The sequence below is a fragment of the Euprymna scolopes genome, chromosome 29 (assembly GCF_053919585.1).
Source record: "Euprymna scolopes isolate OS-2025 chromosome 29, ASM5391958v1, whole genome shotgun sequence".
Taxonomy (NCBI): domain Eukaryota; kingdom Metazoa; phylum Mollusca; class Cephalopoda; order Sepiida; family Sepiolidae; genus Euprymna; species Euprymna scolopes.
This window is the reverse complement of record NC_136510.1, coordinates 35520070-35536856: the sequence shown is the minus strand read 5'-3', so window position 1 is coordinate 35536856 and position 16787 is coordinate 35520070. Positions and strand designations below refer to the sequence as shown.

The window sequence follows — 16787 nt, the reverse complement described above, 5'->3', positions numbered from 1 at the left end:
AGAGGTACAAGATACTTTCAGGCGTAAGCAATTTTCTAGCAGGGTAGAGAGAGTCCACCTTCCTCGCGGCAATGTCTTCGATGTATCCGTTTCAGCTCATGTTCCCTGTGAATGTTAAGCCGAGTTTAAACAAAATACTTTTAGGTAATCTATCATTAACTAACTCCTTGTTTTATCGTTATCTCCATGGCAAGTGCTCGTCTGAGCTCCAATCTCTGGTCCCCCCCCCTCGCCAATCTTTCACGAAAAACACCAGTCTAGCTGAATCCACTCAAAAATTTTCCCCACTCTTTATCTGTGCCTAAATGAAAATGTAGATTTCATGAACAAAGCTTCTTTCTTAGAACTGCACGCCTGTGGAACTCTGTTCCGTCTGCCTGCTTCCCACCTGACTATAACCTGGATGTCTTCAAGTCCAATGTAAACAAATTCCTAATGGACTGCCACCTCAAGTAAACATTTCAATAAATCTCCACACTAACGTACTGTACTTGCAATAACCCTTATCCCTGAGTGGCTTCCGGGCCTTGATAAGTGGTGACCACCGTGTAAAAAAAAAAAAAAAAAAAAAAAGAAGCTATTGGTGGTTGAGAAGGTTTCTTGTAATAATCATTAAAGGAAAGGAGCTTAGTCTAAGTAGTATTGAATGTTATCTATTTTTGTCCCCATTCCACTACAGATTGGAGGTCTTTCTCTAGGTTTCCGCCATTAACTTAGATATGTATTCATTTGGTTTCCCCTTATTCCTGCCATAGAGCGTGGTGTCATAACAAATATATCCATCTCAGAGACTATTTTATCAATGAGGTCATTTATTGACATCAAGAATAATAAAGGTCCAAGGATAGACCCTTGAAATACACACGCATTATATTGTTTTGATGTAAGTCCATCGAGGACAACATGGATTCTTCTCTTAAAAATGATTTATATATGTTAAGTATTCGTCCAGTAATACCATATCTGATTATTATAGAATCAATCCTCTATTGATTATGATATATTACAAGGAATAATTTGCCTGGTGAACTAATCTGCAAAAAATTTTGTAAAAATAATGGTAGTGACGTTCATCAAATTCCATCTGTGTTTGCTTACAATATCACGTCAACTGATATTTGGGCTTGATGATCTTAAAAATAATCTGTTATAGATAAAAAAAGAAGAATTTTTACCAGGGGGAACATTTTATGTAACACCAGCCAATGTAACAAAATATTCCCCTGTAAAAATTATTACTTTTATTTTTTTTATCTATAAGAAAATAAGACTATTTTTAAGATAGAATTTTTTCGATTTTTGATGCTTATCAGATGAATTTCTGTACAAAACATATCTAAGAACACTGCCAGATATATAAATTAACTTTGTGTGAAATTTACAAAAGATAGGTTCCGAAATGGCTGAGCTCATGAGAAAGGAACTCACACAAAGTGACTTTTATATAATGGTGGAGATATGTATGTTTGGATATACCTCAATCATAATTATATGACGATAAATGATGTTTTTTTTTTGTTTTTAATGTACTAGAAGAGTTACTTTGGAATAACATGAAAATTGTTTTGGTACAATTATTTCGGAGGGAGTAGGTCACAGTTTTTAGACTTTGAAATGAAATCCAAGTAAAATAATGATATTATTTGACCCAAGTCACGGGAATGTCTCTTATACATATAGTAACACACATATACAGCAACACTAAATAGACTACAAAAAAAAAAAAAAAAAAAAGTTTCAAATTTTCTTGCAGCATAATTGAATGAACACAGGCTCTCGTTAGATCATTGAAGTTAAGCGATGTACAGCCTGGCCTGTACCAGATGGGTGATAATTTTGATACCCTGAACACAAATGCAAATTAGTTAGGACTTCTACCCAGTCATCTATAAATATAAAAGCGAAAATGTGTGTATGTATGTATGTATGTATGTATGTATGTATGTATGTATGTATGTTCGCTTTTTGTGTATGTCTGTAAAAGGCTTTGTTCCCTGGACTTCTTGGTCGGCTCATTTCTTAAATTTTTTTTATATCACGTCTAAATCATAATATCTACCAGTTAACAACAGGGGGGGGGGTCGCCTGTCTATTTAATTTGCCCGACTTTGAAAAGATAAATATTCCACATATTTGGATCGCTGCATGTTGCTTTCACTTTTCAGTATAAAAACCGCGAAACTGGATTCGAACCGGATGTAAACGTCACCGTCAACTATCTCGCAATAAAACGATTTGACCTCATTAAAAGCTGCAAAATAGCGTGATCTTCACTTTTTAATTGCTCTTACATTTACTGTCGCTGTAGCACAGGTGTTCAGGCTCAGCCTATGGGCCTCAAGGCTCCGGGTTCGAGCTAACCTGTCACCAAGCCCCCCCCCCCGCTCTATTTTCCCCCCCATTTTTAAAATCCCTGTTTTTTATTGTTTTTTTTTTTAATATTTAAACAGGGTTAAGTTTCCTTTTTGTTCTTCTTTACCCCCCCCCCAAACGCACACACCTACAAGCACCCGGGCAACGCCGGGTACCTCCCGCTAGTGACTGATAAAATGAGAACATGCTACCTTGTGAATTAAAGAAAAGGTTTCGTTCAAAATTCTGTGCAGATGCCCGAGTTCGACGGAAAGATTCCCAGAATTTGACAAATTGCACCCGAAAAAAGTTAGAGATTACATCGGCCCTAATATTGTTAAAATGACACTCAAGATGAGAGAAGTAGTCCGAATAATCCAATAATTTGATTTTTCAGATTAACTGCTACTTGGGTTTGACTTTGAAAATCCGACAACATTATATGTTAATTTCTAAAAGCTATTAAAAAAAAAAAAAAAAAAAAAAAAAAATTTGATATTCATGTTTGATCTGTTTATTAATCTTCAGACGTTTGATGAGAAACTTCTATTTTTAACGCATTTTAATTCATCGAAATTTGAATAAAAATACTTTGGTATTTCGCCATGCCGAGCCTTAAATACGGAGATTAAATGCTCCGTATTTGAATAGTGACTCAGGCCCCCTCCCCCCGATTTGGTTGTTTATTAGTGAGCAAAAGAGAAGAGGGCGTTGACATTGGCAGCAGATGAAACTTGTATCTCTGCCAGAAATTACAAATATATTCGCAATCAATATTCGGGCGATTTGGTTGTACTAAGCAGTCTTAGTAAAAGCGTAGATATATTTTGATGAGGCAATTGTCAGTGAAGCACTCATAATCTATATCCACACATCGAACCAAAACGAAATAACGGCATCCGTCTCTTTTGCTTTGTAGCTTGGGGGGGGGGGGGACACACCAAATTCTTTACGAAAAATCAAAGAACTGGAAATTTAGCAAAGCATAATAAATATTTTTTTTATTACAAGCATCTCTGACCATTTCATGCATTTAAAAATGTAGAATTGGTTAATCCGATGCAAAAACAGAATCCTAGTGTAAAAGATATATTTATAAAAATATATTTGTAATTTACGTGACTGAAAGATATTGTGATACTATCAACACTTCGGAAACTCAAACTTGGGAAGTAAAAAAAAAAAAAAAAAAAAAAGGGGGGGGGGTGAATTGGTCTAGGAAGGTTATAAAGTAGAAAGACAATGGAGAGAAAGTTGTTCACTAAGGGACACAAAGACAACTGACATAGGATTGTTAATCAAGGCATGACAAGTGACTGAGAACAAAGATCAAACATACAGGTTGATATATTTAGAATTAGTTTATGGACAGTTTTAGGAATGATAGTGAATTTTAAGACAGTTTTACAGACAATTTTGAGTTTGCGACAGTTGAGAAAAAAACAAAACAAAAAAAACCTGTAAATTCAGCACGGCATAATTTTATTGATATTATGAGCATCTTGGCCCATTTCATACATTTAAAAATTGGAAAAAAGAAAACTAAGATTGTTCAAATCAGTCTCTCCATGGAAGCTGTGTGAAAGAAACATCGACAATAATGTAGGAGGTTTCGATGTGAAATGGTACTTCAATGTCTCCATCTGAGAGTCACTCATTTTAGTTAATTAAATAACAAAATAATTAGCTAAGAAAACACAAGTCTCTCTCTCTCCTGAGTCAATTATCTCCAAAATAAAACTGTGGAGAAAGAAGTGGCTTACCGTTAAAGTGGCTGCGCGTTTGTGCATGCAAAGCACAAATTGAGAATCAAGATGGCGCCCGCATGCGTTTATGTGGAAAAAAGTCTCGTGGAATCTCGGAGAATTTCGTACCCTGATTCCATAAATAACGAGGAAAGGAAAGCGGGAGGACAGACGATTTTTAGTCACTAAAGCAAATGGACGTGTGTAAAAGAAGAGGTAGAAGAAAAAAGTGTGGTGAACGAAACAAACATCGACTCGGTTGAAAGTAGAGTTGTAACGAACACAAGCTATTTCGGCATGACGTCAGAATTTGACCCCAAGCTAATTCCCCTGTTTGATGGCAGTAGCACTGATCACTTAGTGCAGGAATGGGTGGAAAAAGCAGAATTAATATGTCAGCTCAGTGGGGTGAAGCGTATGGAATGTGTGGTCCCAATGCGCCTCACTGGGGGAGCATATGCAGTATACCAGCAGTTGGCTGATGAGAAGAAAACAGATTTTGCCTGCATCAAGCGCGCCCTTTTAACAGCATTTGCTTAGATCCAGCTACTGCATGGCCCGAAAATTACATCCCGGGGAAACGGTGGATGTGTATCTGGCTGAGCTAAAAAAGATATCTGTCCTTTTTGGAGGGATGTCAGACAAAGGCTTGGTGTGTGCCTTTGTTGCAGGATTACCTAAGAGTGTGGAAGATCTGCTCCGTGCCTCATCCGAAGTGGACGAGATGGACATATCGGAAGTATTGGCGCGGGCACGAGCAATACTAAAGAAAAGCCCTAACACTATAGACCAAGCGGCAGCTGTACAACCATCACAGGTTGGATTGCAGGACCTGGGCGCAGCTACAACCTGCTATAAGTGTGGAGGACCCAACCATTTGGCCCGTGATTGTCTTTCGTCACGTCAATCAACTCGGAAACTTGACGGGCCGCAGTGCTACAAGTGCAAAAAACATGGACACCTGGCCAGCACCTTTCCGGGAAACGAGCAAGGGGAAGAAGCTACAGCGCCAGTCTTCCCACCAGATCGTCATTGAGCAGCGCGCTACACACATTAATGGAAGCGAGCGCCTCGCGCTTGTGGACTCTGGGTGCACCCAGACTCTCGTAAGCAAGATATGCTGTGCCACTTGGAAAGCAGAGAGAATTCCGGTACTAACTGTAGGCGGAGGTTCACTAGCCTCTTGTGGGGTGAGCATTATCCACGCAAGCATTAATGACGGGCCTGCAGTAGCCGTGCGAGCCCTGGTTGTGGAGAGAGAGCTTCTCGGGTACGACCTACTCCTGGACATGGACTTGATTACACAACTGGGTGGAATTACTGTGGACAGAACCGGCAAGGTACAGTTCTCCCGATGTGAGGAACATGTTTGTGCTGCCATAACTCTCGACGAGCCTGAGTTTCCTGCAGAGTATGATAGAAATACCAATGCATGGACGGCGTCTTGGAAGTGGTCAAATGATCAGCCACCAATATCCTTGCGAAACCGGTTATCAGAATATCCCTCACCCATGTGGCTAAGGGAACAGTATGAAGAAGAACTGCAAACGTGGATCGACAATGGTTGGCTTTTTCCATACACAGAGGAGGAGTTTGGCCACCCGCGAGGGCTGATTCCCTTGATGGCCGTCGTACAAGAGACCAAACAAAAGGTCCGCCCCGTCCTAGACTACCGTGAGCTCAATGAGCATGTCGACCCATATACGGCAAGGGCTGATGTGTGTGCACTCAAATTAAGGGAGTGGCGACAGTAGGGATCAAAAGTGCCAACTCTGGACCTACGCAGGGCCTATCTGCAAATACGCATTGAGAAGAAATTGTGGCCATTTCAGACTGTGGAAATTGGAGGAACCCAATATTGTCTAACCAGGCTAGGGTTTGGTCTAAATGTGGCACCAGGCATTATGACAGCAATCATGCATGCTATCCGGCAGTAAGATGAGGCAGTGCAACAGGCAACATCCTCATACATCGATGATATATTCATCAATGAGAGCCTCATGTAAGCGCAATCGGTTAGAATGCACTTTGAGAGCTTTGGACTGACATGTAAGGAACCAGAGCGTCTGTGCGATGGAGCAAAAGTTCTCGGCCTGCACGTGCGCAATAGCAAGGAGGGACTTTGCTGGAGAAGAGGAAGTCGCGTCCCCAAGGTCCCATCAAACATTACTCGATGAACAGTGTTTTCGCTTTGTAGAAAGATGGTAGGCCATTTCCCTGTGTGCGGTTGGCTCAGGGTGGCCGTGGCGGCCATAAAAAGACGTGCAATAGCCATGTCGTCGGGATGGGACGATGCAGTACACGATGTCACCCTAAGGAGCATGCTGACAGAGACTGTGTCCAGGGTGACCAGTGATGACCCCGTTCAGAGAAAGTGGTGCGTCAGCGGGAATGAGTTCACGGTCTGGGTGGATGCTAGTTCACTGGCCCTTGGAGTTGCCCTGGCAGTTAATGATTCAATTATTGAAGATGCCTGTTGGCTTCGGCCAGAGAGATTCGAGGCACATAAACCTGGCCGAACTTGATGCCACATTGAAGGGCGTTAACTTGGCGCTTCAATGGCAAGCCAAGGTTCTACATATCATGACTGACTCGGCATGCACTCATCGGTGGATAACCGATGCATTGTGGAAGAGCACGGCTGACGACACGAGCATCGAGTGAGATGTTAATTCGAAAACGGCTTGCCACCTTGGTCGACACCGTCACAGAGTACGACCTGACTGTGGACGTAGTGTTGATCAGGTTTGCGCTCAACAGAGCAGATGCTCTGACAAGAGTCCCTCAACGATGGCTTCTGGCTGGTGCTCAGAGAGATTCTGATAATCTGCAAAACACATGTGCAACAGGTGTGTGTAATGTGGATACAGCGTGCATCATGGACATTCATCGACAGTGTGGACATCCTGGCATCAAGCGGACACTGTACTTTGTCAAGATGATTGATCCAGGTGTAGAAAAAAAAGATATCCGAAGAGTGGTGGAAAGTTGCGAGGCCTGCCAATCCATCGACCCAGCTCCAGCACGATGGAAGAAAGGGGAGTTGGGAGTGAGTGGTAAGTGGCAGAGAATGGGCATGGACATCACACACTACGGTGGCAACCACTTCTTTACCCTCATCAATTGTGGGCCTACACGTTTCGCAGTCTGGAGACTCCTCGGGTGCCAGGACTCTTGCAACATTATTTGCCAGCTGTCATCCGTGTTCTGTGAAAGAGGTGCGCCCGATGAAGTGCTGACGGACAACGACCCAGCCTTTTGCAGCCATCAGATGAGGCAGTTCTTACAAGAATGGGGTGTGCGGCTGCGGCTTAGATGTGCTTATGTGCCTCCTGGCAATGGTATAGCTGAGAGAAGCCATCGCAGCATCAAAACAATTGCAGCCAGGAAGCAGTGCACCATCGCAGAAGCTGTGTACTGGTATAATCTCATGCCAAAGGATGGCGTCTCTCCAGGAACAGCGACTGCAAATGCAATCTATCAGTACCGTGTCTGAGAAAAAGGAATCCACCCCGATACAACTGTGGCCACCGAGATAGAACGGAATCGATATGTCAAAGGGGATGCTATCTGGGTGAAGCCGCCAGGAAACCGATGAACTGACAAGTATAAACAGGGCACAGTGACCGATGTGGTGAGTCAGCAATGTGTCCAGGTTGATAGAGTACCCCGTCACGTTAGGGACCTATGGCCGGCGACACATGTACCACCTCCAGTGGACGATGAGAGTGACTGACTGAGACGAGTGGGCCATCGCTTTGGTTTGCACCATCCCTATCAAGCAGTGACTCTGATATCAGTAGCCTCCACGGAGATGAAGCCTTCCCTGACCATCAGGCGGTGGATGAGAGTGCACGCGAAGACGAGAGCAGCACTGTCCCCCTTTGCAGAAGCACCCGACGGCGGCGATCGCCATCCACCTGCCGTCTCTGTGATCATGAGATCAGGGGGGAGTGTGGAGAAAGAAGTGGCTTACCGTTAAAGCGGCTGCGCATTTGTGCATGCAAAGCACAAATTGAGAATCAAGATGGCGCCCCGCATGCGTTTATGTGGAAAAAAGTCTCGCGGAATCTTGGAGAATCTCATACCCTGATTCCATAAATAACGAGGAAAGGAAAGTGGGAGGACAGACGATTTTTAGTCACTAAAGCGAACGGACGTGTGTAAAAGAAGAGGTAGAAGAAAAGAATGTGGTGAACGAAACAAACAACGACTCGGTTGAAAGTAGAGTTGTAACGAACACAAAAACCTTGAAGAAAACTCAGCGAACGTCTTCTTGTGTCCTCTTCCTACATGAATAAAATGGAAGACACATAAAAATATCCACACATAAATAAATACCCCAAGATATAAAGACTAGTTGTTATTGAAAATGTTACAAATGTATTTAGGTAATTTCTATTTCAGTCAGGTCAATTATTTTAAGTTGAAAGGACATACACTCGAACCAGATCATTTTGTTCTCTTAACTAATGAAGACATTACCTCTTCGCATAAGCAGTAGCAGCAGTTCTTTCAACAACAGTAAAACACATGCAAACGACGTGGCATCCTAACAAACAAAAATCTCTTAAACAAAAAAAAAATCTGTCTTTTATTCTGCCATTTCGGACTCCCGACAATGTCTAAATTTGCATAATCAACCTCACCTCGTATCTAAATTGTTTATGATTTGCATACTACCATTTCCTTACAGCAGGCACATGTTAATCATGGTCACTTATTTATTTCTCTCTGCATCGGTATTACATGTGATGTAGTATTTTTGTTATTAGTTTAATTGATCCCATTAAGTTTTGTGGGTGTTTGAGTTTATAAACCTCCAGGATTATCTCCCTTCAACAGAACTCTGAAAAAAAAACTGATGAAAGGAACCAAAGTTGTTTGCCTTGCATGTTACAGTAACAATAAAAATACTAGCAGTTTTATCCAAATGAATAAATGTGAAAGTTGGCCCCATTTATCATACAAGGATAAAGCCGTTTTCTTTGCATTAATATAACACAAACAGAACTTTTAGAGTGATCTCCCTTGCTTACTGTTCTGGATTATTAACTAGAAAACAAAGATAAATGTCTGTGTCTGTGAATGGAGTTATGTAAAGAGTAAATCAACAAAAACGTCATATTTTAAATTCAGCTTCATAAATTAGACAAACCATTTTTATATACTACTAGCAGGGAGACCGACGTTGCCCAGCATTGAATGATGATCAACGAATATTTCACACTCCTATATTTTTATTGTCATCCAAATCCGTGAAAATGACCAGGAGGAAGCTTCATGTGCCTCCATGAAGTAACTTAGTCAAAAATATGTTATTCTATATATTATATATATTCTAAGAAAATTTACTGTTTCTTTTATAAAATTATTTTATATAAAACTTCTTTCCAGTTAACGAAAAAAACAAAAACATTAAGAAATTTACGTGCAGAGTTTGAACCTACAGACTGTCACGTAAAAATTAAAAAAAAAAAAAAAAAAAAAAAAAAAAAAAAAAAAAAAAAAATATGCTATCGACTTACCCACAGTAGAATTTTCACAACCCATTGTTCTTTCATTGTTGCTAAGTAACAACATGAAAAAATGGCTTTACCGATGATAGATAAATTAAAATAACGGTTTCGATTATCGGGGGTATTCTGAGACAAAACTTAACTAAGATACTAAGGTTTTGTTAATTTTTAAGAAAATCTGTTCAGCCGTTTTGGAGCCTATAAGGAATTAATTCTACCACAAAGTTGCATTTATATAATTGTAGAGAGATTTATATATATATATATATATATATGTATGTATGTATGTATGTATGCATATATGCAATACCAGTTGCAAGGTTAACTAATTTGCATACTGGTTTTGAATAAGGACATTATTAATGCAATATTATTTGTCATTTTTTTAATAAAAAAATTTTTTTTGGAGGGGGGGGGATTTTAATATAACAGTTCTAAAAGTTGATCTGGCCTTCAGGCTAAGATCAGAGTGTAGTATCTGTCTAATGATACATAAGTTAATTTGTCCTTATTGTAGAAGGGTTTCCCCAACATTGACCAAGACAATTATTCTTTTAGCCTATTTTCAGACTGCCCCTTTTTGGGGGAGCTGCACCACCTCCTCACACACACATTAAAAACCGACTGTTTCACATATTGCTCTCGTGGGGAAGCAAATAAATAGCAATAGTTCTGTTTTGCTTCCTAATAAAATATTTAGCATTTGAATTTAAATATTAATTTCTTTCGAGGGATTTAGATTTTCAACAAGTAACTATTTCTAAGTTGCTAGTGAAAAGAAACTGATTTCTTTTATGCCTTTCTATCAAGACTACCTGGCATCGCCCAGGTCAGTGTAACCTATTTCTATTAAATATTCTATCTATCTCTACTTGTTTTTCTTTCTCCAACTCCCTCATTCACATCTGCTCAACCCATTCCTCTCTAGCTGGACACACAAAAAGACAACTTTCCTTTATATAATAAATTCCTCAGCATTTTCTTTCCAAATTAGTACATAATTGTAATGAGTCCTCCAATTAAACCTAGCCCAATTGACTCTCAGAGAATGAGATTTTTTTTTTTTTTTTTTGTAAATTTTAGACATTCATCCAGGGCAATGCCAATCAAGAAAGTACCAACCTTATGGATGTTTGTTTTGCATTTTTTTTTTTTTTTTTTTGTAAATTTTAGACATTCATCCAGGGCAATGCCAATCAAGAAAGTACCAACCTTATGGATGTTTGTTTTGCATTTTTTTTTTTTTTTTTTTGTAAATTTTAGACATTCATCCAGGGCAATGCCAATCAAGAAAGTACCAACCTTATGGATGTTTGTTTTGCATTTTTTTTTTTTTTTTTTGTAAATTTTAGACATTAATCCAGGGCAATGCCAATCAAGAAAGTACCAACCTTATGGATGTTTGTTTTGCATTTTTTTTTTTTTTTTTTGTAAATTTTAGACATTCATCCAGGGCAATGCCAATCAAGAAAGTACCAACCTTATGGATGTTTGTTTTGCATTTTTTTTTTTTTTTTTTGTAAATTTTAGACATTCATCCAGGGCAATGCCAATCAAGAAAGTACCAACCTTATGGATGTTTGTTTTGCATTTTTTTTTTTTTTTTTTTGTAAATTTTAGACATTCATCCAGGGCAATGCCAATCAAGAAAGTACCAACCTTATGGATGTTTGTTTTGCATTTTTTTTTTTTTTTTTTGTAAATTTTAGACATTCATCCAGGGCAATGCCAATCAAGAAAGTACCAACCTTATGGATGTTTGTTTTGCATTTTTTTTTTTTTTTTTTGTAAATTTTAGACATTCATCCAGGGCAATGCCAATCAAGAAAGTACCAACCTTATGGATGTTTGTTTTGCATTTTTTTTTTTTTTTTTTTGTAAATTTTAGACATTCATCCAGGGCAATGCCAATCAAGAAAGTACCAACCTTATGGATGTTTGTTTTGCATTTTTTTTTTTTTTTTTTTGTAAATTTTAGACATTCATCCAGGGCAATGCCAATCAAGAAAGTACCAACCTTATGGATGTTTGTTTTGCATTTTTTTTTTTTTTTTTTTGTAAATTTTAGACATTCATCCAGGGCAATGCCAATCAAGAAAGTACCAACCTTATGGATGTTTGTTTTGCATTTTTTTTTTTTTTTTTTTGTAAATTTTAGACATTCATCCAGGGCAATGCCAATCAAGAAAGTACCAACCTTATGGATGTTTGTTTTGCATTTTTTTTTTTTTTTTTTGTAAATTTTAGACATTCATCCAGGGCAATGCCAATCAAGAAAGTACCAACCTTATGGATGTTTGTTTTGCATTTTTTTTTTTTTTTTTTGTAAATTTTAGACATTCATCCAGGGCAATGCCAATCAAGAAAGTACCAACCTTATGGATGTTTGTTTTGCATTTTTTTTTTTTTTTTTTTGTAAATTTTAGACATTCATCCAGGGCAATGCCAATCAAGAAAGTACCAACCTTATGGATGTTTGTTTTGCATTTTTTTTTTTTTTTTTTTTTTTTTTTTTAACTTTTATCTAAACATACAAACATACACACAGACAACCAACTTGAATGCCTACTAGGTACTATCCTTGATTGTCTAAGGTCTTTCTGTACAGAGGTTTGTCAGGAAAACCTGGCATGAGGATACTTTTCCCTACAAGTAAACCCTGACTAAATATCTAAAATCAAAGTATTCACAGCTCAAATAAGATCTTATTATGACTAACCAACACTGGCTTTTATGAGGACTGATGCACCTTCTCCAAGTGATGCTACTCTACTGGACAAGAGGAATTTTTGTTCTGAAATACAGAGATCACAAGATATACTATGGCATATTTAAATGGTCAATTGGGGAGAGGTAAATTATGTTCCTGACTTTTTTACTTATTTAGTGTTTGAGGGGCAAAGGAGACCCTCAAAGGAATATTCGAATATCTAGGTATATGATATCAAGTGTTAGTTCCAGTAAGAGGGTTCCTTTATTTCTGAGAACTTGAACTGAAGTAAAATGAAACAACAACTGCTCTTTATAGACTAGTGAGGGCACCTGGCATTGCCTGGGTGTGAAGAGGTTTTATTGTAAGAGTATTGAGCAATGGAGCCCTAAAAAAAATAAAAAAAAAATAAAAATAAATAAATAAATAAATAAAATAAAATAAATAAAAAGGAAAAAGTGTAAATAGCAGCAAGTTCCAGTGGGAGCGCAAAAAATGTAGTAAGAAGGCAGAATTGAACCTGTAACGCTAAAAGGAACAGGAAGTGAAAAAAAAGCGAACGGTTTAGTCGCCGTGCTCATCGCGACATACGACATCGCTCAAATTAAGCTTAGTCATTGCAAGGTGTATGACATTGCAAAAATGTTGACAAAAAAAGTGACCCCTCATTGTAAGAACCACCAAACCTGAAAAATTAATGTTTTGGGCCAATTTTTAGGTATTCGTTGGCAGAGAGAGTGAGCTTTCAAACGATACCAATTTTGTCAGTGTTGGTCACGTGTGTTGAAAGTTTACATGTAACATACACACTAACAGACGCTTGAGATTTATATTATAGATAACTAGCAGTTCAGCCTGGCTTTGCTCGGGCCCTATGTACTGTTCATAACTTTATGTGAATATGTACGGTAATGCCTTCTATATAATAAGCTTCCTTAACTACCATAGAGAAAAGTTGGTAGAGATCGTAGAGGTCAAATTTTTTTTTTTTTAAACTTTGATCCCAATTTTAACCTTTTAACATTTGTTTTGGGCTCAAATCAAATTAAAAAGTTTGACCCATGTCCAAGTAACCTACATCTAAAATTTCACATGTTTAGACCCAAAATTAGCGAAAGAATTTGGTACAGTTTTAAAAGGTCGAATTGTTGAACTTTGACCTCTTAACCAAATTTCTGGTTGAATACCGATTTAAAGATTTCCCAAGTCTCAATATCCCTTATATCAAGTCTCGAGTTTGTAGACCAAAAATTAACAGTAGTTTTGTAGGAAAATGTACACACAGACAACTTTTATCAATTTGTATCATGTTTAGTTTAGCGTAGGGTTTTACATGCTGACATGTGTTGGACAACTTTAAGAATCTGACTTACAAACTATCTCTGATCAGGTTTTTATTTCCCTTTCTCTCAAATATATTTTTATCACTTCATTCTATGTTTTCCTTGGCTTTCCCCTATAAACTGACTGATAAATTTTTCTCAATCTACTGACTGAAGAATTATTCTTTCCACTGCCATCTATTCTGCACACATCCTGCTATACTGTCCATATATAGTTTGTCAGAATTAAGCCTGTCTTTAAGACTAACATTGCATTATAAATATTGCTTTATTCAGATAAGAGCTTTCTGTCACTGGACGCCAGTTGGAGTCTTTACATCGCGATATGTTTCTAAAGATGAAATAATCAACAAATGTGCTTTGCTTGTAAAATAATCACAAGTAGTTAGAGATTAGCATAAGAATATGCAGTTTGCAAAAGGAAAATTGACTGGACACCTACCAGTCTACGGGTGGTCACAGGTTGCAATTATGTTTGTCCAATGAGAAGAAAACAATCATAGCAAGTTGGGATGATGAAGTGGAAACCACTCTTGATGAAAATGAATCATGGGTTTACTTTTGGAAGCCTCGTGAATTTAGCTTTCCTTACTTTAATCATTAGTACATTTTATGAGCAATGTTTTCGAAAAAGCGGGAACAAGTGCCTTTTGCTGGGCTGGAATCACCCTCATCTAACATTTCTTGTTCACTAGTTCTGCATTTTGAAGTGATTTTTTTTTTTTTTTTTTTTAAGTTCTTGCATCAAATAGCTTCATGCTTTGTCTGGAGTGATTTCCATTAATAATAATATTTATATAGTTAATTCATTCGTAAAAAAATTACAATTCAGGATTAATCAATAAAAGAAAACTTTCATAAATAAACAAACTTAGGAATGGAGCTCTATAAGAAATTGGGAAGTGGGTTGCAGAGTCTATTTGTCTATAACACTTCGAAGATTACTCTTAACCGGCACTATTTACCACAATACCGCATTCACACTGGAGTTAAAACCTACTTAATAAATTACTAAGCTTTTTTTGTAAAAATTGTGTATATGTGTGCATGTGTGTGTATAATTTTTTTTAATAATAATAAAAGCTGAAGAATTAAACAGAATCCAGCATATGACCGTTGGCGTCTAAGTTGACCATGTTTCTAAATTAGTGAAGCTATTGGGAATACTGTACGATGCATGGTTGCGCTTAGTGTGTGAATGTTAACGCACCAATTTGCTACAAAAAAAAAAAAAAAAGTTTTTTAGTCACTTATCACAAACGAAGGTGACCATGATAACATCTGAAAATGGACTCAGTTTGCATGCATCACTGGATTTCAAGCAAATTATTTTGCATTAAATTTGCATGGCAGAAAAAGAATCCCTGCTTAAAATTGAAAGTGCCATTAAAAAAAAAAAAAAAAAAAACTCCAACAATCTGAATAAGTGTTCAGAATATGAACTTGACAATCAATGATGTAGAAAAATATATTCCGGAGCATAAAATGGTGGATCGTTTTAATGGTAACATTGAAAAAATAGGTATTAAATATTTAGAATATAAATATTTGATGCAATTTTGAAAGATACTAGTGTGAATTTTTTTTTTTTTTTTTTTTTACACAGGCATCACCACATTAATTACTAGAAATTACAACAATGTATAGATTAATATAATAGTGTGTGTGTTATTTTGTGCCTGAGCGGTCCCGTTAGCATTCAAGGGAATGCTAACGGGACCGCTCAGGCAGTTTTTCTAGTGCACTAGCTTTTGAAAACCCTTCAGAGTTAAATAACAATTCAGAAATATGCCGATTTCTTTTTAAAGAAATCGGCATATTTCTGAATCACTCCCTCTTATTTCCTTGATAAGTGGCCAAACGTTTTATATATTTCACACTCATTTTCCAATTCTCACAGTTCAGCAAGTCCACCATCTCCAAACTCTGTACGGTTTTGTATAATCACTTTCCTCCAAGAATCCATGGTTTGACAAAACTTCCTGCAATTCAATAAATCCGTGCTTTTGCAGAAGTTCAAGGAGGATGAATGCTCCAAATGACCGTACCAGTGTAACTGATTCGTCCCCTCAGAATTTGCTGGGCAAATTAAGCATTTTCAGAAAATCTTCTGTCCTACTGTGTTGGGTTTAGTCATTTAACCATGGATCTACCATTGTGCTGCAGTTGGGCGAGAGAGGACTCTGAGAGGCCCCAGCAGACACTGTCATATCATGACGCGTCTGCAATACAAGTTAATCCAGATGTAGAGTGGGGAGATCTTTAGGAGCCACCCTAGGAGATCTATAGTGGTGAAGCCTTTCTTAAAACTTTAAATATATCCCATTTGGATGGAATTTAAATCATGTGTGCAAAATTTCCTGGGGGCAATATAATGCAAATGATTCCTAATCTCTATGTACTTCTGAAGGTGCTGAATCTGAGTGTCGCATTCAAAAAAGCTTTGGGAAGGGAGAGAGAACTCTTAAAACTTCAAATACGTATATTTGATTCTAATAAGCTTTAAACCATATGTATACGGCATTAATTTAGAGAGTTTTCCAAAATTTCAGTTTCTTCTGTTTACATTAAGTGAAAAATGGGTCCATCAAATAAATAAATAAATAAAAATAAATAAAAATTTTTTTAAATATTAAAAACGAAACAGTATGGCATTATGAGCATAGTAAAAACGTCCACATGAAATTGTTAGTTAATTTATAATCTACTAGCGAGGGGTACTCGGCATTGCCCGGGTGTTTGGAGGTGTGTGTGTGGGGGGGGGAAAAAAAAAAAAAAAAAAAAAAAAAGTAAGTATGAGGATCGAACCCAAACCGTTGAGGTAAAGTTGTAAATTAAAGTGTGAAGAAAGAAAAAAAAAACAAAAAAACGTGCGACGTTAACCATTGCCCCACCGTGAGATGCTAATGGAAACACGTTTGAATTTATTTAATTACTTGGATTTGGCAGGTGCCCGTTTTAATAAGTTAATGAGGTCAAGTTTGACTGCGGGGGGGGGGGGGGTTATTTTCCCAAGATGTTATAGGAAAAAGACTAACCCACATGCGGCGAGCGACAAATGTTGAATATTTATCTTCCCGAAATCGAGCAAATTAAATAGACAGGCGAACTTCGTTGT

The 16787-nt window shown here is 37.7% G+C and overlaps 2 protein-coding genes across 12 annotated transcripts in view; one reads left to right on the top strand and one right to left on the bottom strand.

The window, feature by feature from the left end:
- The window catches only part of LOC145252582 (sterile alpha motif domain-containing protein 3-like), a 229355-nt gene that overhangs the window by 114307 nt on the left and 98261 nt on the right, over positions 1-16787 (bottom strand). The gene's annotated exons all lie outside the window — the stretch shown is intronic.
- On the top strand, positions 1508-5851 carry LOC145252579 (uncharacterized). Its single transcript, XM_080112229.1, has 2 exons — positions 1508-2080; positions 3576-5851. The coding sequence occupies exon 2, from the start codon at positions 5051-5053 to the stop codon at positions 5849-5851; it is 801 nt and encodes a 266-aa protein (XP_079968355.1). The 5' UTR covers positions 1508-2080; positions 3576-5050.

Bases quoted from the DNA above. Each gene is read 5' to 3' on its own strand.
- LOC145252579 (XM_080112229.1), top strand. From the start codon at position 5,051: ATGGACACCTGGCCAGCACCTTTCCGGGAAACGAGCAAGGGGAAGAAG.